Source organism: Coccinella septempunctata, chromosome 3 (genome assembly GCF_907165205.1).
Source record: "Coccinella septempunctata chromosome 3, icCocSept1.1, whole genome shotgun sequence".
In the NCBI taxonomy this organism is placed as follows: domain Eukaryota; kingdom Metazoa; phylum Arthropoda; class Insecta; order Coleoptera; family Coccinellidae; genus Coccinella; species Coccinella septempunctata.
This window is the reverse complement of record NC_058191.1, coordinates 3,950,360-3,975,079: the sequence shown is the minus strand read 5'-3', so window position 1 is coordinate 3,975,079 and position 24,720 is coordinate 3,950,360. Positions and strand designations below refer to the sequence as shown.

The window sequence follows — 24,720 nt, the reverse complement described above, 5'->3', positions numbered from 1 at the left end:
TCAATTTGAAAACGTACCACCCTTAATATGTCGGCCAAAAATGCTCGATTCGTAGGCGGACATTTTATACGGTTGATGAGTTTTGTCGCAATTTAATCCTTCCTCTTCTATCAATCAATTTATCTTGGAAATGATCTTTGAGTTATTGCCTTTCCATGCAGGATAGGGCCCAGAAGCCCGAATCGGTAATATCGGCTCATGATTTTTTCATGAATTACCTGGATTTTCCCTCACCTAAATGTAAGATGTCTAAAATACTGGTGTGTGCACTTGTCGCTTTTTGCAAGCATCAACATTTCAGAAAATCGGGGATATGGGATCAGTTTCGTGGCGGCGCCACCATGTCATTTGCTTCGTTCTATCCTTGTTCTACCAAAGGAAGTCCAATGATCTCTCGTTTTATTTTGTTTTGCGTTCATATATCGAATATCGATCAACGAGTTCAAAATATGAACTGGCCCATTTTGTCAGCTGTTAAGGAATATTTGTGATTTACAGTTTAATTTTCGTTGTGAAAACAAATCTGTCGATACTTCAACACTATCGAATAAGGTTTCGAAGGAGTATTTACTATTCTTCAAGATAATTTCCGTTTGATAAATTGAATTCATGAGGGGGCAATTCAATATGATTTCAATAAAACATAGTTTTATTAATGGATATTAATATATCCAATATATTCTGTTGACGGAAAGGGAATTTTCACTATATCTACTCATGAAGAATATTTGAAGAACAGACTAGAATAGATTTACAATGTATTTCTGTTTCCCAATACATGCCCACAATTCACATTACGTATTTCCAATACAGTTTCTTTGAAATATTGCTGAAGTTTCCATAAAACTTAGCTATATCGGTCCCGAATGTTTGTTCATCTGATTTGGTTCTGCTTCAAATTCCAACAACACTTACCGAATTCTTAGCTGTAGCTCTTGATTGTCCATACAGAAAACTGAACTTACTGAATGACATGTTGAATAAATGAATGTTCTACACCCCTTTCTCGAAACTAATACATTTTCAGACTCAATAATCGCTTATAAATACAACATATTCGTAAGTCGTAGGAAAGTATTCAAATTATTTTCAAATGTCAATTGATAATGCTCTGTCAAATTCTAAACAGCGCTACCTACAGTGGTAAAAACTTAACTGATCCCAAATCTCCCCGAAATTAAAATCAGTGAATACACCAGAGTTTTAGACATCTTACCTAAATGTTGAATAGAAAATTGAATTCTGTCATAACTCTATACTCCGAACGCCAACGATGAAATAACCATGGTAATGAGATGCAGATTCTGTTTCGTAAAATGGATATAACGTGCGTTCAATCTTTCGAAAGTACTGTTTTGCGGTGCATTGAAGGAACAGGTTTATTCAAGCAAAGAAGAAAACCTCAGAGTTATTCAGCAATAAGTGAAATATGATGACCGCCTCAAGTGGCTGGGGAATCTGTTGGCATATTTTATACCACACGATTTTGAATGAAACACATCAGTTTATTTTCAGTAGTAATATCCCTAGGACATTGATAATAGACGAGATAATTTTATGACAATCGAAAGCTCGTTCCTGTTACCAAGCAACAAGCTTGAGAATTTTGTCAGAAAATTATGAGGCATTTGTCATTGTCCGAGGGATATTCGGCGGAAAATTTTTTGACAAAAAAATTCATAACTCAACACTACAAAACATTTGTTTATTTATTGAAAGTACAGTTAGTGAAAGTGCAATTATTAAAATTTAACTTAACATTAGATTCGTTGCTGTTCTCTACTATAGAAGATCTATTACCACGCATAATATTTATGATCTTGTTGTGGTGTTCTTTATCGAGATTCAAGTACGGTTTTATAGAATTTTGATTGCTATGACCAGTAATTTTCAACAATTGTTGTTCTTCTACACCACTTTTTGCCAATTCGCTAACAGCAGTCGATCTATTCGAGTGATTTGTTATTTTTTTGTCTTTTACATTCAAGCCAATTGCCTCAGCAGCAGATTTAGTCCATCCATTTATAGTATTTCTTCCAACAGGTACATTATCGTACCATCTGTCAGTTTCATTTTTCCAGAGTCGATTTGGTTTTAAGAACAGTCGTGGTGAGGTAATATTGTCGCCTCGTTTTGATATTAGTTTATGAAAAATACGTACAGGGCAGCTTTGTTTTTCACTACTGGAAACCAACCATTTACTACTTGTATAGCTTTTGCAACCACCTTGGCAAGTTTTACTGAACACCGGATTGTATTCAATGCGATTTGTTGGAGAGTCATCGTTATTTTTCTCGATTTGAAAAAAATCAAGCAACTGCCTCCCCTCCTCGCCAGGCCAATTCTGCAGCAGCAATATGGTAAAATTTACGCATAAGACCCTCAGGAGTATTTTCATCCCATAGTAATATTATTTTGTTAATTTCTCGGGCTGGTTTGAATACTATATTTTTAAATGGGTCAATCATGATCTTATAGTCATTATAGTACTTTTTTTGCAAAAGTTTGCACGAAACGTTCCACATTGTCTTAACCGTTGCTTCTTTAAATTCGGTCTCGTCTTTCTTTCTCATATTGACCGCCCAATCTTTAAGTATCAACGACAATTCTTCTAAGCTCCTATGTTCATTCAATTCATATTTTCGTTCGCGGCAAAATTCCATAAATATTCCCCAAATATATTTATGACTGTAGGTTGTATTTCTGGGAGATTTTTCTTTGATTAGCTCATTATTTATACTTTGAACATTCGCATTGCCAAAACGTGACATTTTGAAATTTATTTGGAATGAAGTTGTCAAATGTTGTCATAGTAATTGATAATTGCACTTAAGATGTCTAAAAACATGGTGTATGCACTGATTAGATTTTGTTTTTCCATCTTTGGAAATAAGAGATAAGTTTCATTTTTCCCACTGTAGGTAGCGCTATTTAGAAATTGACAGTTGTCAATTGATATTTGAAAATAATTTGAATATATTCCTACGACTTGCGAATGTGCTGTATTTAAAAACGATTGTTGATGTGTGACAATGTATTAATTTCGAGAAAGGGTGTACAACAGTCATTTATTCAACATGTCGTTCAGTAAGTTCAGTTTTCTGTATGGACAATCAAGAACTACAGCTAAGAATTCGGTGTTGTTGGACTATCACCCTTTGTTGTTGGAATTTAAGGCAGAACCAAATCAGATGAACGAAGATTCGGGACAGAAACAGCTAAGAGTTTTATGGCAACTTCAGCGATATTTAATCAAAGGAAATGTATCGAAAATACGTTATGTGAATTGTGAGCATGTATAGTGAAAATTCCGTTTCCGTCAATTGAATATATTGGATGTTTCGCCAATTAACTGTGTTTTATTGAAATTATGTTGAATTATCCTCCTCATGAATACTTGAAGAATAGCAGATACTCTTTCTAATCCTTCGATAGTGATGAAATATCTGCAGATTCGTTGATCTATGCGTTGATCGATCGGGATCACAGATTACTGTAATTTGTGATCGATATCCACAGAGAACAAAATAAAACGAGAGAGTATCCTTAGACTTTCTTTGATAGAACAAGGATAGAACATAGTGGCGCCGCCACGAAACAAATCTCTTATTTTCGATTTGGTCTAATGTCATTGCATTCAAAAATTGACGAGTGCATACACCATGTTTTTAGACATCTTAATTGCACTGAATGCAATTTTCAGTTGTAATTTAACTAGTGCAATGAAAATTATCGAAAATGTTTGGGAAATATGCTCGAATGCAAGTTAAGTTGAAAAAGAGCACGAGTGCGCGGAGCGCTCGAGTGCCTTTTACAGTTTAACTTGCATGAGAGCAGATTTGTCAAAAATTATCGATTCATTTTCATTGCAAGAGACAAGAGTTAAATTTAATAAGAAAATTTTGTGAATCCATCAAATCGTATTGTGTCGCTGTAAGTTGCTGTCACATTGCCGTCACCAGTGGCGACTATAATTGTATAATTTATACTCATCGCAGGCACGTAGGAGCTGCTGGAAAAAATCGTTGCTGCGGACAATGAAAAATTTTTTAATAAACGACGCATTATAAAAAACCCATTGTCAAATTTTCTGAGTACGTCAGTATGGAGACAATTTCAAGAGTTTTGTGGCGAAAGAAATCACTTATTAGAACGAGGAAATTCGGTGGAAAAAATTGCCTTCATTCTAAAGAACTGGGCAAGCAACATGCGCAAGAAGGATGGATCCTTTTATAAAGAAAGTGTGGTGAAAACAATGTGGATCGTGACAGCAAAACTTGTTCAGGAAAAATATTGCGAAGATTTCGGCATTACAATAGATCCATTTAATGATGTGAGATTTAAATCGGCTAGGGGTGCACGAGATGCTGCGCGCAAAATATTACAAATGAACCCGGAAAAGAGAAAAGAAAGCTCATCGGCTTTTACTAACAAAGAATTGCTGCAAATTTTGAAGCTTTACGATGAAAACAATCCGGAGGGTCTGCAGAAAAAATTTTTTCATCTCATATCTTATGAGCTTGCATTTCGAGGAGGTGAGGCAGCCAACTGTTTGACGAATTTCTTTCAAGAAGAGAAGTTTAATGATGGAACTAGCACAAATAGAATAGAATATAATCCAGTGTTTTCGAAAACCTGCCAAGGAGGAGGCCGCAGACTAACAGACAGTAAATGGTTAATCAGAAACACTACTAATGAAGACATCTGCCCCGTTAGGTTGGTAAAATTAACAGTTTCTTATTTAATTTTTCTCATCAAACCTTTTTTTCTTTAAAAAAACTTTTGTCAAAACGAGGATCTAACTTGAAGACGAACCGTCTGTTACTTACACCGAATCGAGAATGGCAAAATGATAATATATGGTTCAAGAATATCCCAGTTGGCAGAAACGAGATCGCAAAATGGACAAAGCTGTCTGTCCAAAAAGCAGGTCTCGATAGCGAAAAGTTCAAATTTACAAACCATTCTCACCGAGCAACTGCCGTAAGCCATCTAGCCAAGGTTGGGGTAAACGAAAACCAGCTAACGAATATGACGGGACATGGAAATGTCAGTTCAATAAAACCTTATTTACAACTCGATAAAGAGTTTCACGAGGAAATAATAAGGAAAATGAGAAACAGTGAAAACCCCGAGTTTAGTGTTTCTTCAGTTTCAACTTCTGCTTCAAGTAACGTTGTTTCTGACCAACAACATACTTCGACTGGCTCAATCATAAATTTCAATGATTGCGTTTTTAATTGTGAAAATTTCAATAACTAGGTCTAGGTTCAACAGTTTTCATGTTACTCTTATAAGTAATAAACGTTCATAATTACGTCTGCATTTATTTTAAAGGACCTGATAATTTTGCACAAGTGCGAATTATCGATAATTTGCACCTGCGGATGAGCCTTCAAATTATCGTCCAATTTCTGTGTTGCCGGCGGTATCAAAGTTGTTCGAGCTACTCTTGAGGGACCGATTGGTGAGTTTTCTTGACAAGTATTTGGTTTTGCATGATTCACAGCACGGGTTCAGAGAACGCAGGTCGACAAGTACGGCGATGGTTGAGATGCTTGATGCGGTGGCTGAGGCATTCAATAAGCGGGAGGATGTGGAGCTTACGTGCGTGGACCTCAGCTAGGCTTTTGACAGCGTCTGTCATGAGATTCTGCTGAGTAAGCTTTGGTATTTCGGTGTGCGAGGCAAGGCGTACAACATTTTAACCTCATACCTGAAGCAGAGATATCAAGTAGTAAAATGGGACAATGTTATTTCTAACATGAAAGAAATTACTATGGGAGTACCTCAAGGTTCCATTCTTGGCCCAATATTATTTATAATATATACAAACGACTTACACGTAAATCTTACATCGGATAAAGAATGCAGTTATGCTGACGATATTGCTTTCATGAATAGTTCAAGAACTAAGGACCAACTTGAGCTTAAGACAGCGGCAACACTCTCGGAGGCTCGGACATGGTTCGCGTCAAATGGTCTACTGCTGAACGAAAATAAAACACAAAGATTACTATTGAGTAGTAGGGAACATAACAATGATTCACTCTCTTATCTTGGCGTAACTTTTCAATCTTCTTTAAGTTGGAACGACCATATTGAGGAGCTGTGCGGTAAACTGTCATCTTCTATATATCTGATTAAGAGAATGAAAATGATTTCCACTGTGAAGATAGCCAAACTGACCTACTACTCTACGTTCCATTCACAGATGACTTATGGGATAATCGTATGGGGACACAGCAGCGCGGCTCAGAAAATTCTAATAAATACGTGTATATCAGCTTTCATCCTCGCCGCTGTGAAGTACGTTCACCGGAATCGACATAAATTTCCGACCAACTCACAGGTTCACTCATACAGTACCAGGAAAAGAAACCAATTCACAGTTCCACTGGCTAGGATAAAGAGAACACAACAGGGAACAAACTATACAGCGCTTAAACTTTATAATAGACTGCCTGAAGATGTTAAAAGCTTCAACGAATCAAAATTCAGCAAAATGGTGAAAAAACTGCTACTGGAGCGAACATTATATAGCCTGGAAGAATTCATGTCTTGACCTATTTTGTGGTGTGCCTTATGTTAGTCTTTGAATGTTGTTGTTGTACTATTTTGAGCTGTTTATACATGCCTTTTTTGACAAGTCGTGTAATTTTGACGACAAAAATTTATAAGTGTATTTTAGGGGTACTTACCTATGTATGCATTTGTAAATAAAATATTATTACTATTATTATTAATGCAAAATTATCGCCTAATTGTATGGTCATTGGCTAAAACAACAATCAAAAATTAGTCGGAACATTGTTGTCTGTCAAATTTGACAGATGAATAAAATTTTCAATGTAATGTTGACATGATTGGGTGAAATTGTTTCACATGATACAAAATGCAAAATTTGAAAGGTTGTTAGAACTGTCAAAAAATTTTCATAAGAATTGACATGTTATCAAACAATTGAAAAGCATGCATCCTTGTAGCATCCAAAAAAAAATAGAAGTTGGGTATGCATCAGTCAATGTCAAAATGTAGGACCCATTTTCTTTTATGAAACTTTAACATATTTCAATCTGTCAATTCATTCTTTGTTAAAAAGTCATTTAGTATCGCGGTGTCGTTAATTTCTCAATAAAAGTAACCGGACATGGAAATGTGATACATACTCTGAAAGAGCAACTCTTCTAGAAATGAATCTGAGAATTTCATCCATCTCGGCGCAACCGTTCGATCTTGACGAATTTTTAACTGAACTCATTTTGTAAGAATTTTCCAAGGTCAGCTTTCGAGTCGTTTATCTCTCAATAAGAGGAACCGTAGATGGAAATGTGATACACATTCTGAAAGAACCACTCTTTTAGTGATCAATCTGAGAATTTCATCCATCTCGGCGAAACGGTTCGGTCTTGACGCATTTTCAACTGAACCCAGCTTTACAGCTTTACGTATTCTGAAGGAGCAACTCTTCTAGTAATGAATCTGAGAATTTCAACCTTCTCGGTGGAACGGTTCGATCTTGAAGAATTTTTAACTGAACCCATCATTTTCAGGATTTCAAGTCAGCTTTCAAGTCGTTAATCTCTCAATAAAAATAAGTGTAGATGGAAATGTGAACTGACCCCATCTTTTTGAGAAATGTTCGAATGTCAACTTTCGACACACGCATCTCCCAGAAAAAATCATCAGATATTTGTGTCTGGAATACATAGATCATATTCCAGGGTGAAGCCGTATAAAAAATGCAAAAGGAATATCGAAAAATTATAGAACTAAAAACAGAATGAAATGATTTTTCTGCTAATGTCTTAAAAAGTAGATTTTCATGTGGTGAATGAGCAGTAGTTTTCGGGAGCCAAATATGCATTTTTCCATATTTTGTGACTCAAAATGAAACAGGAAAACAGAAAGGAACAAACAGTGGCCTCAGAATTCTTGAATTTTGTAACTTCCTTAACTTGAATCATTTTCCTCCTATAGATCGTAAAAATAATTGAATACTATTGGACTTATTAGCGTAACTTCAGTTTCCATTTATGGGCTCAATTGAATTCATCATTATCAGTCCCCTTAAATCCTACCTGTTATTGTTGACGGGGTTCGTTCGTCTGAGTAGTTGTCTGGATCTGGTGTACCCCAGGGCTCTAATCTTGGGCCATTTCTATTTCTGTTGTTAATTGATGATTTAATTTGTGCTGTTGACGTGGTTGGGCTGCTTTATACGGATGATATTAAACCGTTTCTGAGAGTGATTTGTGTGCAAGACTGTTACAAATTACAAAGTGCGATAGTAGAATTATTGAGATGGTGGGCTATTGAACCCTTCCAAGAGCAATGTCCTTTCTTTTATTTGAAAAGTGGAACTCCTTCTGTTTGATTATTCTTTGGAAAATGTCAAGCTGTTAAGATTGAAAGTTGTTAGGAACTTGGGAGTTCTGTTTGATAGTCAGATGTCATTTGTTCGCAACGTAAGACATTTTGAAAATTCCGCAACACTTTTTTTCTGTTCAACACTCTGGTGAGAACTAAACTTGAGTATGCCTCTTTCAGAAATATATAAATCGTTTGGATAAAAAGTCACCCAAGTGGTTTACTGATGGATCAAAATCAGAAAGGGGCCTCGGCCCCCGGCATTGGCGTATATGGACCTAAACTGAGGATCTCCAAAGCCCTGGGAGGTGAACCCTCTATTATACAGACCGATACAGTGGCTGCTAACGTATGCGGTCAGGAGTGTCTTAAAATGAACCTCAAAGTTGCGCATATCTATATCACCACGGACGGCCAGGCCACGCTGAGGTCTTTGGAATTACACTGTCAGGGATCTGACATGGAAGTGCCAAAATACCATAAAGCAACTGGCCGGAGAGAACAAGGTCACTCTACTATGGGTACCAGGGCACTGTGGTGTTGAAGGAAACGAGAAAGTCGATGAACTTGCAAAAAAAGCATCAAGGTTAACACCTGCTGGACCTGAGCCTTTCTGGAAAGGCTTGGAAAGTACCAATACAAGGCAGCGGTCCAACAAGGGGAGTTGAACAACAGATTAACCCCCTGGAGAAACTCTCCTGGCTTACTCAGTCAAAGAAATTCGTGATGATTTCACCGACCTATACCAGAAAATTGCTAAAGTTGTCCGAGTTGAGCTTCGGGTGATGGTGGGACTTCTGTACCGTATGAGAAAGTCAGCAGATGAGATTTATAGGCTCTGTGGATCAGAAGCAGAAACAGCTGAATACATAGTATGCAAGTGTCCAGAGCTGGCGGACCTAAGAACCACTCATATGGGGAAACCGGTTCTGGATAGGTTACGAGGTAGCGGCTAAGGCCCCTAAGGATATTGTCAGTTTTATCAACACCATTGACGACCTCCTTGGGTTCCTATGAATGAATAGGGTACAGAACAAAAAATCTATATGGTCGCAGTTCCCCAAAGGCTATAATCGAGTCACAACGACCCCGGTTCAAATAATAATTACAGCTGTATTCGGGTTCGGCTTTTGGACGGTCCGAGAATGGTTCTAGAACTGCGCAGAGGATTGTATACTAGGGCGCAACAGTTTTGCGCAGTTTTAGAACAATTCTCGGAACGTCCAAAAGCCGAACTCGAATACAGCCAATAATAATAATAATTTGGCAGCATATTTATTCCGGTTCTCCTACTTTTTTCCACTCAGGGTAGTACAAGTTCGAAACACATCGTGAATTGTAAAATATATTGGTCATTCAGTACATCTTGGACATAAAATATGTATCACCAAGGTGATTCTGAGAACAAATTTGAAATTTCAATCAATCAATGCACCTCATTATACAGGGTGTGGCGTAATGAATGGATAATATGGAGCCTGCAGGTAGAGGACTCTATGGCGGTTCAGAAAAATATATTTTACGTTTTGTAAAAGTGCCTTGGTTTTCGAGATATTCGAGATTTTCGAAAATTCAAGAAAATCACACCCTTAGCCACTCCTTTTGCAGGCAAGACTCCAAATGAAGGGATGTTTTCAAACTGTTTTTTGGATAGTATTCCTGGATAGATGCGCTATCGAATGTAAATTATTATTTTTGAGGCGCATGAATAGTTTTTTATAAATAAAAGAATTAACTCAAATTTTTCGTTTTGCTTATTTTTTTTCCTAAGTTCAACCCAGCGTGGTGTGAAAAATAATATGGTTACTTGAGTGCCAAAGCGAGAGAAAACATGTCTGTTTCACTGAGATTCTGAAATGGTATAACTCACTCTATTTTCAGCATTAAATACAAAATAAATTTCTATTACAATGAATCAAGGCAGAGTTTGACGTAAGCCTTTTTCTGTAATTTTTAGCAACAGAAATGAGACTTGCAAGCAGAATAAAGCAATTATTCATAAGAAGTTGTAGAGCATCTAGTACAGCTCCTGATGCACACTTTGAACACTTTTTGTAAAACTCGATTCAATTAAACAATATTTTAAAATTGTTTTTTTCCCTCGTATTCTTTCATTATTAAGCCCTATAGTTATAAAGTTAATAGTTGTTAAGCGAATTTCAAGTAACGAAGTGAATTTTAGCACTTTTGTAACTAAGAAAAAAAGCTGAAAATTAATCAATTTTTATTACATTGAATCAAGACCGTTGTTACAAAAATGCTGAAATTTAATGCATAACTTGAAAATATTGATTTCACAACGTTGGGGTTCAATAATAAAAGAAAACGAGAAAAAAATAACAAATTTAAAATATCGTTTCATTGAATAAAGTTTCATAAATCACGAATGATGCTTAAATTGGCCACCATAAGTTCTGATACATACTCTGTAGTCTACACTTTCTAATGAATCATAGCTTTATTGCATAGATATCAACAATTTTAAAATAAGTATCGTTTCATTGAATTAAATATCACAAAAAAATTTCTAAGAGGCCATTATGGGCTTCAGTAAATGCTCTATACCTTCTTATAGACGATTGCTTCATTCTGCTTGCATTTCTCATTTTAGATGCTGAAAATTTTAGAAACACTGTTTACATTAAACTAGGCCTCAACTGATTGCAATAGGAATTTATTTTGTATTGAATGCTGTTACATTTTTAATAAGGAAGGATGTGAATGATGCAAGATCTAGATGGGAACTGTCTATTCACAATCAAGTACAATATATTCATGACAGACGACCTCTAGTGGCGGCTCGTCAACAATACAATACCAGTAATGAACTATGGATATGTGACATCTCCTTTTTTTTTTTTTAAAAAAGAATTTACCTAACTAAACAAAAGTTCCTATACTATATAAAACAACTTATTTTTTGCATAACACTGTAAAAGTCCCTTAAAAAATATTATACAGTACAAATACCTTTAAGTGAATCCGAATCTTTCGGGCTTTCTTACAACCCTACCTGAAGATGTTGATGGTACTACATTGTAAACCTCTTCAGGCTCATATAATTTACTTAAATTAAAATCACTTATTTCCGCTTCTTCCGCTTTTACTAGTTCTGTTTCAGGTTCTGACAAACCTTCTATAAACCTCCTATTTCTAAATATTTGATTTCCATTTTCTTTTTCTATAACATAAGAACGTTCTCGAGGTTTATCAATTATTTTGCCAACTTTCCAATTAGAACCCGAATAATCTTGATATCTGACTCTATTATTCTTTTTTAATGGTTTTAAATTTTTATGACTACGATTGTAATAATATTTCTCTCTAGTTTTTCTTGATGACAACGTTTTATTATAATTTTGAAAATTTACATTTTGGGGTCTAAGTGCCTCAGTAGTAGTAGGTAGTATATCTCTTAAATTTCTAGAAAACATGAGCTGTGCCGGAGAAAAACCACATTCCAAGGGCGTGTTTCTGTATAAAAGCAAAACTAACTCTATGTCTTTATCCTCCTCTCTGGCCTTTCTGAGTAATTTTTTGATGGTTTGTTTTGTTCTCTCGACCATTCCATTAGACTGTGGATATTGTGCACTAGTGAATATATGTTTAAAACCCCACTTTTTTGAAAAATTGTTAAAAGCTAAGGAAGAAAATTGAGGTCCCCCATCTGAAATTATAACTGCTGGAATGCCAAATCTGCCGAATAATGTTTTCAAAATATTTACAACACTAATAGAATGAGCATTATGCTCCAATTTTATCAACTCAACCCACTTTGTATAATAATCTACAACTAACAAGAACATTTGAGACCCTAAATACAGTATGTCTATACCTAATTTGTTCCATGGAATTTCAGGTATTTCATGATGTTTCAATTCCTCCTTTTGATTATTTACTCTATATTTATTGCATATTCCACAATTCGATACAGTTTTTTCCAGTTCTGAAATCATTCCTGGCCAGAAAAAAGATTGATTGGCTCTATTTTTGCATTTTACAATTCCAAAATGACCATAATGAATACTATCAATAATCTTAGACCTTAACCCTTTAGGCACAATAATTTTATTTCCTTTGAATAAAAGACCATTGCTTACAACAATCTCATTCCTAAATCTATAATAATCCCTTAACAAATCAGGAACTTTTTTAATAGTATTAGGCCAACCATTTTTAATATATTTACTCAATAAACACATTTCTGAATCTTCATTTGAAAGTTTCAACAATTCTCTAAACTTCTCATCGCTAAATTTACTATTATTTTCTATCACACATACTTCTAAACCATCATCAAGTGGTATTGAATTTTCATTATTCTTAATGTATGCTCTGGACAAAGCATCAGATAAGAATAAATCTTTACCTGGCTTATAAATCAATTCAAAATCAAATTTTTGTAACTGAAGTACCATACGCTGTAATCGTGCAGGACATTCTAATAAAGGTTTTTTAAAAATTCCTATCAAAGGACGGTGATCAGTTTCCACAGAAAAGGAGCGGCCATACACAAATTCATAAAATTTTTGACAGCCAAAAAGAACTGCTGCCAGTTCCTTTTCAATCTGTGCCCACCTTTTCTGAGTTTCAGTTAAAGCTTGCGAAGCATAAGCACAAGGTAGACCATTCTGTAGTAAACAAGCACCAATTCCATCTTTGGAGGCATCAACAGAAATAACAACTGGCTTGTTTAAGTCATAATATTGCAAAACCGGGGCTTCAGTTAATTTTCTTTTTAAATTTTGGAAGGATTCCGTATGCTGATCAGTCCAAACAAATAAATTATTCTTTTTTATGAGCTCCCTTAATGGTGAATTTAAATTTGACAGATTTGGTATAAAACGACCGACATACGTAATCATCCCCAAAAACCTTTGTAATTCTTTTTTGCTTGTAGGTATTGTCATATTTTTTATAGCTTCAATCTTATCTAACCCTGGATAATATCCTTCAGATGTTATTTTGTGACCCATAAAAGATATTTCCGACATTAAAATCTTACATTTATTTTTATTGAAAGTGACATTATTTTTTCTTGCTATGTCTAAAACCTTTCTCAATCGTAAATTATGTTCATCCAGTGTCTCACCCCATACAATAATATCATCTAAATATATCTCAACTCCATCCATGTCAAAAATATTTTTGAAATGTTTATGAAAAACCTCCGGAGCTGATTTTATACCAAAAGGCATTCTCAAAAAACAATATCGCCCATATGGCGTACCAAATGTGCATAATTTTGCACTAGCATCATCAAGTTCAATTTGCCAAAAACCACTTGTGGCATCTAATTTACTAAAATATTTAGCTCCTGTTAATTTTGATACAATTTGATCAAGAGTAGGTAATTGAAAATGTTCTCTTTTAATGGCCAAATTTAAATCACGTGGATCCAAACAAACACGAAGAGATCCATCATTTTTTCGTAATACAACCAATGAATTGACCCAATCTGTTGGCTCATTGATTTTTTTAATAATTTTCTTTTCTTCCAATTCAATCAAAGTTTTCTTAAAGTCATCTATCAATGGGATGGGTATTCTACGAGTAGGGCGAACCACTGGCTGAACATTGTTATTCAGTTCTATATGGTATTTTACATTTAAACATCCTAAGCCTGAAAATCTATCGCTAAATCTATCCATAATAGCAACACTGCTTTCTTTGAATGGGTATTCTATCATACCTCTTTCATTTTGATCGATTTTATCGTTTGAATCAATTAGTTTTATTAAATTTAACTTTTGGCAAGCTTCTAGACCAAGTATACACTCTAAACTGGAATCCACTACAAAAAATTCCAATAAGGCAGTAACATTTTTATATCTACAATTCAAAAAACATTTGCCAATAACAGGAAGAAAATCATTAGTATATGACTTCAATTTTATGTCAGTTTGAATTATTAAATTATTTTCCCTTAAATTTTTCATTTTACTCATTGATATTAAATTCGCTTGGGCTCCCGTGTCCAATTTAAAACAGACAGTTACCTTGTTATTCAAGAGTAAAGACGTATACCATGAATTATTTCTTGAGTATGTTTGATCAACACTGTATACATAAACAGGCTTGTTGTCAATTTCCTCGCAATTCTTTTCCATATTAACACCATTCACTTTTCTTTTATTACACATTTTCGCAAAATGATTGTATAACCCACACACTTCACATTTTCGTCTATATGCCGGACAGCAATACTTCTCGTGTTTACTTCCGCACTTGTAACAACAATCTTGACCTTGAAAATTTGTTCGACGGTTCGATTTTGAATTGAAGTGGGCCGAAGTAGTTCCCTGTTGATTACTCGTCCCTTTTTGTGACTGCGCGTGACTCTGTTGATAGGCCATTTCTTTCTTCGAGAAGGAGCGTAAGGATTTTCCATGCTGTGGATGGACGCCATTTTGACTTTTATAGAGAGAATTTATTGGAACAGTAGAACCTGCCTTCGAAATTAAACTTGACTGCTTTCTTGAACTTTCAACAGATAAGCACAATTGGATAGCTTCTTCTAATGTTTTTTGATCGTCCTGCAGTAATCTCTCTCTTAAATTTTGACTTTGTAAGCCACATGTTAATATGTCTTTAATAAGACTTTCCTTCAAATCGCCGAATTCACAAGACTTAGCTTTATTTTTAAGATCAGTGGCAAACTGTTCAATCGTTTCTCCTTCTAATTGTTTTCGAGTAAAAAATTTAAATCTTTCATAGGACAAATTCTTTTTCGGCATGAAGTGAGCCTCGAACTGATTAATTACCGTGGATAATTTTTCACTTTCTTCTTCATTCGCAAAGGTGAATGTATTATATATTGACATACCTTCTTCACCAATGTAATGCAATAATTGAGCAATTTGAACTTTCGGATCCTTTTTACTGACCTCTGAAGCAATCAAATAATTTTCAAATTTTTGACGCCATAACCTCCAATTTTCTGACAAATTGCCGGTGAAATTCATGGGTGATATTCCTCTATAGTCCCCCATTTATATTTTGGTTGTAGCACTTTTCTACTTTTAATTTTTCTATTATTCTCACTTTTATCTAGTTTTTATAACTAGTTTTTATATATCTAGTTTTTATACGACTGCGCCATGTTACATTTTTAATAAGGAAGGATGTGAATGATGCAAGATCTAGATGGGAACTGTCTATTCACAATCAAGTACAATATATTCATGACAGACGACCTCTAGTGGCGGCTCGTCAACAATACAATACCAGTAATGAACTATGGATATGTGACAAATGCTGAGAATACAGAGAGTTATACCATTTCGGAATCTCAATGAAACTGGCATGTTTTTTCTTGCATTGGCTCTTAGGTAACCATATTATTCTTTACACCGCGCTAGTTTGAACTTATGAAAAAAAATTAGCAAAACGAAAAAGTTGAGTTAGATCTTTTTTTCATGAAGAACTATTCATGCCCCTCAAAAATAATGAATTACATTCGATAGATCATCTATCCAGGAATACTATCCAAAAAACAGTTTGAAAAAATTCCTTCATTTGGAGTCTTGCCTGCAAAAAGAGTGGCGAAGGGTGTAATTCTCTTGAATTTTCGAAAATCTCCAATATCTCGAAAACTAAGGCACTTTTACTAAACGTAAAATATATTTTTCTGAACCGCCATACTCCATAGAGTCCTCTACCCCCTGGCTCAATATTATCCATTCATTACGCCACACCCTGTATATGTACCTTTGTGCATTCAACATTGGGTTTATGCTTATACTCATTGATAATACTAATATTTATTATTATCATTGAACTGGTTTTTTGCTTTATACTTTAATCGTATTAACCATATACCCTTGATATAATAAATGGAAACACTGAGTGTTGATTTCTAAAATTTATGAAAAATTATGCTAAAAAACCTGTCCCCTCCCTACTTTTATATTGTACTCAGAATTCAGAATATCCATATCACATTTCGATTTTGTAATAATCAATATTAATGATATTTTAACTCCAAGAACTACGGATGTGTAGGTATTATACACATCAGATATAAATATCAAATTGATTGAGCATATCACAATATATACAAAAACAATAGCACATATTGGATCATATTCATAAAGAAGAAGTAAATACTTTTACTTTATTTTATTGGAATGAACTTGTAGATACAATTTTATAGCAACTGACTAAGACAGTATTATGGTTATAGCAGAATACTCTTCTTGTTTATCCATATACGACCCACTTCTACGACACAATTCGTTCATATTGTATGTAACGCAAAATGAATATGAGCATACAACTTTGTTTCTATAATAAAATAATGTTAATAATGTGCTCTTATGTCTAGTAGATGATTATCTCCATCATATTCACTTTCCTTTATCAGAAATCGCAGATTATAATTTGTCAAAACAGAAAAAATTCTTGAAATCAATGATGATGGAATTATTTGTTCTCAGATCTACGGAACCTATCATTTCAATGGTCTGATTGGCATAAAATGCCAACATGGCCGTGTTACATATATTTGGATCTTTAGTAGTGTGATACTCATTATTGTTTCTTATATTTCTGTTTCCAGTGTCGACCGATATGAAACATTGTTCATAATATCTATAATCAATAAAAACATTTCTAACTATTCCTACCATTTGATATTGGAAGGACTCACTCTCCATTTTATTCGAACGCCAACGAGCTAAGTGATTGTCATCCGAAAAGCCAACACTGATGCGTTTTCCACGTATTTCAAGACTAACTCTAGTTGGGCGTTGAAAAGCTGTGTACAATAAATTACAAGGCAGCATTCCAACAATTCCATAATTCCTTCCTTTTATAGTGAAATCACAAGAGTTGTTGCTAGAATTCAGTTTATCTAGGAATGCAGTTAAATATTCGGGTTTGGCGTAGGTGCTGGCTAGTAAAACCAAAATCCACAGAATTCTCATCATGAAGGAATAATCTGAAAATAAAAGATAACAAAAAATCGAAGTAAATGCTGTAAGATTGCAACAAACTAATATACGAGAATGTATTTATATCTGGTTAGACTAGACCAGTTCCATGCATAAAAAAAAAATATTGCGTTACCATAGCAACGAACTCATTAGAAGTGTCAGTGTGAAGTTTGGGGTCAAAAGAGTAAACCAGAGTAACGCAATAAATTAAAAGAAAGAAAGTGTCCACCGAAATTGTGAAAATCGAAGAATTGTATCGAGCCATCATCAAGTACCTGTATTTAAAAGGGTTAAGAGGTAAGCAGGTTTATGAAGATATGCTTAATACCCTTGGTGATTAATGTCCTTCGTATGCGACCGTGAAAAATTGGACTGCAAGCTTCAAAACAGGTAAACATTCCATTGAAGATGATGACCAATCGGGAAGGCCAATTTCTGCGTCAGTCCCAGAAAATATCGATGCAGTTCATAACATGATTTTATCAGACCGTCGAATTGGGCTAAACCTCAATTGCAGGACAATATGTTTCTCTACATAATACCATTGTCTTCTTCTTGAGATATAGCTCACCCTCTATTCCCTATCAAGAATTCAGGGGTGATAACCTTCACACTTAAGATTGAGGAGATTTTGGCTTACAATTTTGCTAGAAACATGCCCCCCTCCGAATAAAAATTGACCTGTTCCGGTATTTTCTCTGAAAACATCCTTGTCGAGACATAATTGGCCTGGCAAGTTTTCAAATTGTCAGACCCTGTAACTACTTCAAGGACTCAATAAAAATTTGCAAACCATAGTATTCATCTAGAGGGTAAAGTGATCTTGAAGTGTTTACAGACGGACCGACAGAATTTAATTTGAATACGAATTATTCATCAATAAGTCAAACCCAAACGTTCGAGACCATCAGTAGCCAAACATCCTCCATGTCTTCATAACATCTGTTTTCCTATTATGTTATCGTGCATTTAGAATTTATTCCAACTTATATCTTTAGAGGAGAGAACCGAAACAATAAAATCGATTTTTACTGCATGAACTAAACACCTGAAAAAGCGATAACATTGCGTAATATTTTAGATGTATCTTCTGAAACACTTTAAGGTTTCAACAGTCTCTGAAACAAAATCAATTAAAAAATTGAAATAATTTATCTGCTCCTGCGATCGTATTCCGAAAAAAGACACACACTAATAGATATTTGAATTTTTATTCCAATCATCAAGCGAGTGTCCAAATGGGAGTTATTAAATCACTTTATGATAGTGCTTTTGTCTACACCTGAAATTAGAAAAAATGAAATTGACTTCATTAAAAAATTTCTCAGGGATAATCAATACCCGGCAGATTTTAGAGGAAAAGCATTGAAAATAGAGAAATTAATAGATTGCAGATGGCAGATCAGTCCACATGATGGATTAAAATAACACTAAAATTTAAATGACAGAACCGCATGGGCGCCCGCAGGGTGGGGCCATATGGCCTCCCCTGAGATTCTGATCGTCTTATTTTTTTTCAGCACAACACCTCCAATATTATCCTTTGTTTTGTGAAACTCATTGGTCAGCTAGTATAAATCTTTGCGAGTTTTCGCTGAAAATTTTGAAACTATCTTCAAAAAGAAATTTCAATGAATTCTTCAACAACAAAAAAAGAGCTGCTCAGTTATAGGCTGCAATAAACTCTTTCACTCTTGTGGTTTGTTTAACGGTAGCAAGTACTAAATATTCAAATATATTGGAACCAATAGCAAATACACTACAAGATGTTTTTATCAATTTTGTAGATGTTCAACGTCACATAAATTTTATTATAGATATATGTGGAAAATATCGTTCCGATGATGCATGCTTCACAGAAATTTTTTCCAAAGCATCATCTATTGCTCAGTGTCTCAAATATAGAGATTGCGGTAGACAAATGTATATCTAATTATGAAGCATCTTCAGCTGAAGATTACTTCAAAAAATTTATATTCATCCAATATTTAGATCATCTGATATCAGCTCTTGAAACGACATTCTCAAAAGAACTTTTGAAAATTTTTCGATAGTCACGGTTAGAGTAATTTTTCTCTCAATAAAATATAACCATAGTTAGAAATGTGATACATATTCTGGAAGAGCAACTCCTCTAGTTGAAAATCTGAAGATTTTATGGAGCTCGTTGCAGCAGTTCGGTCTTGACGATCATTCAATTGATTCCATATTTTTGGAAATTTTTCGAAAGTCACCGTAAGAGAAATTTTTCTTTCAATAAAACTAACAGTAAATGGATATGTGATACATATTCTGAAAGAGCAACTCCTCTAGTTGAAAATCTGAAGATTTTATGGAGCTCGATGCCGCCGTTCGGTCTAGACGATCATTTAATTTATTTCATCTTTTTGGAAATTTTTCGATAGTTACCGTTAGAGTAATTTTTCTGTCAAAACCGTAGATGATGGAAATGTGATACATATTCTGAAAGAGCAACTCCTCTAGTTGGAAATCTGAAGATTTTATGGAGCTCGATGCCGCCGTTCGGTCTAGACGATCATTTAATTTATTTCATCTTTTTGGAAATTTTTCGATAGTTACCGTTAGAGTAATTTTTCTGTCAAAACCGTAGATGATGGAAATGTGATACATATTCTGAAAGAGCAACTCCTCTAGTTGAAAATCTGAAGATTTTATGGAGCTCGTTGGAGCAGTTCAGTCTTGACGATCATTTAATTGATTGCATATTTTAGAAAATTTTTCGATAATCACCGTAAGAGTAATTTTTCCTTCAATAAAACTAACCGTAAATGGAAATGTGATACATATTCTGAAGGAGCAACTAGCAACTCCTCTAGTTGAAAATCTGAAGATTTTATGGAGCTCGTTGCAGCAGTTCGGTCTTGACGATCATTTAATTGATTCCATCTTTTTGGAAATTTTTCGATAGTCACCGTAAGAGTAATTTTTCTTTCAGTAAAGCTAACCGTAGATGCTATTTTGCCCCGACTGAGAAAAATTTCTGCGGGCGCCCATGCAGAACCGGATCATTATAAACGCAAAATTGAAGAGTTCACGTGTATTTTGTTGGATCAAAATAATAATTTAGCCAATTGTTCCATAGAAGTAGATCGTATTTGGATTTGGATTGATTTACTGAGGAAGGAACTGACATCCGGTAATCTCAAAATTAAATGAATCAATGTTTCCGTGAATTGACAAATTATTGTTAATTGAGAAACTACAATTCAGGAGAATTAGTCTGGTGAAGAAGTCTAATATAGACTCCGAAATGTTAAGAAGTTAGCATTTTAAAGTTCTATATTTCGTTTATAGTCAAGCAACAATTTTTCTATCCGATTTGCTCCTGACAAATTAGTGCAAGAATTTACGCAGGAGCAAATCGATTATTTAAATTTTTTTAGACTGAATTTCAATCGATACCTAATTTAGATGTGTCATATTTTTCTTTGAATGTTCATGGTGCCGCGCCGTTTGTGTGTTATGACAATAATGTAATACCGTTAGAAAATAAGAATGAAGAAATATGATTTAGTGTGACCTTACCGAGTACTCTCGACCACAAACTATGAACAATGAACGATTATTAATAATCATATATTTGCTAAATTTATTATCGCTACAACATTCACATTTCGTCTCGGATCAAAGGAGTTCTAGATAGGACCAACTTTATTTATACAGTGTGTCAATTTGAAAAGGCACCACCCTTAATATCTCGGCCAAAAATGCAAAAACTAGGTAAACTTTGGTTCACAGGCGGATATTGCGGTTGGTTAAAATAAATTCGTATGAACCCTTTGAGCGTTATAACAGCAACCCTCAAAATTGTTAAATTGTAAATGAGATAGGGCTTCAGCTAATTCGATTTCTTTTTCGAAAATGCTGCACATTTTACCCTCTCTTTTATTACTTCCGAAAAGTTGCGATAGAACAAGAAAATAATGACGAATTTGGTAGTGGTAGTAGGAGATTATATATGATTTTTTCAAGTAGGCTACTATACTATACTTATTTCAAAAGAGATACGAACGTTGGTCTGTAGTATACCAATATCATTGGGTTTTAATGATGCTCATACTACTTACTTACCTCCTAAAAGCTAATATCTTTATGCCTAAAGCTTAAAGACACCACACTCCTCCGGTTGAGATGTATACCACTGCACTGTACTGATGAGGGACAATAATCTGCAGTCTGCAGTTTGTGTTTATAATTTTCCCTGTCTGGGACTTCCTTCGCTGATTCATGACTAGCTCGCATTAATGGAAAGACAATTTTTTTAATTGCCGTCTTCATTTTAGAGGGTTCTGTTATTCTCAGAAAACAAAGGGAAATATAATCTGTTCCGTCTATTTATATTTTGCAATAATGAATAAATTACCATTTTCGATAAGGAGCTGAAGGCACGCACACCACCCACTTTTAAAATTGGAAATTTCCTCTAGCTCAAAGTTTTTTGTACCGAAATATACAGTGAAGAAGAAGTTTCGTAATCTGAGGTTAAAGATTCTTAAAAGGGTAAGATGTGCATACGTATTATCTAAGATCGTATTCACTCAGGAGATTGTTGCTGCGCACCCATCTGCCTTGCCTTCTGCCTCAATCAACACACAAAGGTGTTCAGTGCTTCAAATTGGTGAAAATAACCCCAGAAAATAATATTTCCTCAATGGAGTACAAATTGGTACCTACCACAGAAGATCAATTGTATTTGGGTATTACCATATCCAGAATATTGGCTCAAGAGTCTCTCGGCTTTATCTATTCCAGAAATCATTCAGGGGTTGCAGTACTGCTGCTAGTTCGACCATTTGTGGAATTAGCTGGTCATGTCTGGACATAAATTCGCTGGAGTCGTGACAGAGAAGGATTACCAGAAGAAAATTGTATATTTTCTATTCGAGAAAACTACTTGACCAGGAAATGATCTCGAAATCAAACTCCAATGCCTGCATTAGAGGTCCTTCTGAAGACTTAAAAATTTTCATTTGAAACACTTTCTGATCCAGTCACTTCCCAAGGAGTTTTTTCAGTGGATCTTCAAAATGGGTAACCCTGTAGAATACTTTGAATCTGACAAAGCCAATCGAAGTACAAGTTTGCATTGTAATTCGATTTCTACTTCTTGTATATTGGGCAGTATGCTCATCAATTTACGTCCATTGACAGGAAATTGAAATATACCTTCTAAATGACAAAGAAACTGCAACACCCAGAAAAAGCTGTTTAAATTTTAATTTTTTAGCAAGGAGTAAATGATTGAAATTTGGAGAAAAAAATCGTGAAGTTGTTTTTATATGAACATTTTTTGTTACTTGAATATTGTAGTCGTTTTTTGCAAATTTATTGAATTTTACTACAAACCAGCTGTTTGAGGAGATACAAAGTCGATGTTTATTTGTTGTTAAAATGCCTAGAGCACGTCTACGCGGAATTTATCGCTAGCTAAGTGAATTTGAAAGAGGTCGAATTATTGATCTACAGAAATCCAACTACTGTTATAGTCCAAGAGCCAGAGCCAAAAAAAGTCTCTGAATTTCCTAAGCCTGGTTTTTTCTCAGGTGATTACAATCATAATATACAATAAAATGCTGCGGTCAGTCAAGTGGATGTTAGAACATGTGCCTCTGGTGCGCGGTCAAACATGTCGTGATTACCGACATAATAAAATCAATTTCTTAAGGCTGAAACTTTATAAACTTTTGTATTTTGGTATCTAAATCAAAATTATGATAGTCAGTCAACGTCTAATCGGGACACAGCTGGTCAGTCAGCATTAATGCGCGTAGATATAAGTTGGGATTAATCATCAGAGGATGATTAATGTCCGTAGAATGCATCAAAAATTGTGAAATTCTGTTTGCAATGCTCTTCCTGGACTGCATGCTCTAATTGAAAGTGATTTAAATCCAGCTTTCTATGAGAAAGGTAAAAAAAAACCTCTGCAGATAATGAAGCAGAGCGAAGATTTTCAAAAAACATTCGCTGACCTTGGACTTGCAGATGAAAGCAACCAGAATAATATGTTAAATAGGGTTCAAGGATTTGTTTCCCATTTGTATGTCTTGAAAAAAATTAAATCAATTGACGAGGCAAAATTCGTTTTATTTTCGAAGACGTATACAGGGTGTCCGGGGAAATACTGTGTCCGGGGAATAACTGTACATACCCTTACCAGAGATAGAGTTGGACTAGCTGGTTACGAATTGACTATAAAAAATTAATTTCTGAATTTCCCTAGAAAGCTACAGGGTGATTTTCCAAATTCATGGAAATACTTAGACCATCATAAAATCCAAACTTATTGACAGATATTATTGAAACTTGGAAGGTTATTGACACATGCTGGAGTCAAGTCAAAAAGATATCAATTAATTCATTATTCCAGGGCCGGACTCATTAATCTTCATTTTAAGTGTTCAGGGTAAAAAAACACTCTGTATTTCGAATTACAAATAATTGATTCGCTTTTTAGGAAGAAGCTAAATTATGCTTCGATTTTTGGTATCACTCAAAGTTGTCACATCAACAATTATTTTTTTATGAATTTTTGAATTTGGATAAAGTACGAAAAATTGAATTTTTCACCATGAAGAGAACTGAAAATCTCATGTTTGAATATAAAATGCGAAAGTATTAGTAGAAAATTTACGAAAAAGTTCAGAGCTTCAATAAGCACATCAATAACGAAACAATACCAAATGAAGAAAACTAAAATACAGTAAAGAGTACCTAATAAAAATGAAAATAGAAACGAATGAATTGCTGAGTCGACATTATTTCAAAAGTGGTTCGAAATAAAAACCATTAGCTTGTATACATTTCTCTTGCCGAATTTTCAAATTGGATACAGCCTTCCGAATCATATCGCCATTATTTCTTAAAATATCGCAACAGTTGATTATTCTGTTCATCAGCTGTTCTCTTCACTGGAAGAAGTGTAACTTTGGTCTATATCATTTTTGTTAAACACCCGGTATACATAAGAATAATTTTGAAATATGCTTCTGTATACCCTATACACATCACCAATTTTTTTTTTAATACCTTCATTTACTCCCTCAAAGTGAAATCCGTGTCAGAGGTGGCCACCCAGTATATCAACAAATTATTATAGTCTTCTTCACCTTCAGTGACTTCTTTAAGAAAATTTATTATTTATTTTCGACTTACACAAGATGACTGAGTCCTGTTCAGTTAAATAAATTGCAATTTTCGAACTTTATCCAAATCAATAAATTCATAAAAAATAATTGTTGATGTGACAACTTTGAGCGATACCAAAAATTGATGCATAATTTAGCTTTTTTCTTAAAAGCGATTCATTTTCTTGTAATTCGAAATACAAAGTGTTTTTTTCAACCTGAACACTTTAAATGAAGATAAATGAGTTCGGCCCTGGAATAATGGA

At 34.6% G+C, this 24,720-nt stretch overlaps 2 protein-coding genes across 2 annotated transcripts; both read right to left on the bottom strand.

Moving 5' to 3' along the window:
• Positions 1-11,342: 11,342 nt before the first annotated feature.
• LOC123309481 (uncharacterized protein K02A2.6-like) lies at positions 11,343-15,362 on the bottom strand. The gene has a single exon (XM_044892627.1). The coding sequence runs from the start codon at positions 15,360-15,362 to the stop codon at positions 11,343-11,345; it is 4,020 nt and encodes a 1,339-aa protein (XP_044748562.1).
• A 660-nt stretch (positions 15,363-16,022) lies between these two features.
• Positions 16,023-20,869, bottom strand: LOC123310563. Its single transcript, XM_044894081.1, has 3 exons — positions 20,853-20,869; positions 17,021-17,311; positions 16,023-16,962 (listed from the first exon to the last, which is right to left on the bottom strand). The coding sequence occupies exons 2-3, from the start codon at positions 17,298-17,300 to the stop codon at positions 16,913-16,915; spliced, it is 330 nt and encodes a 109-aa protein (XP_044750016.1). The 5' UTR covers positions 17,301-17,311; positions 20,853-20,869; the 3' UTR covers positions 16,023-16,912.
• Between the last annotated feature and the right edge of the window lie 3,851 nt (positions 20,870-24,720).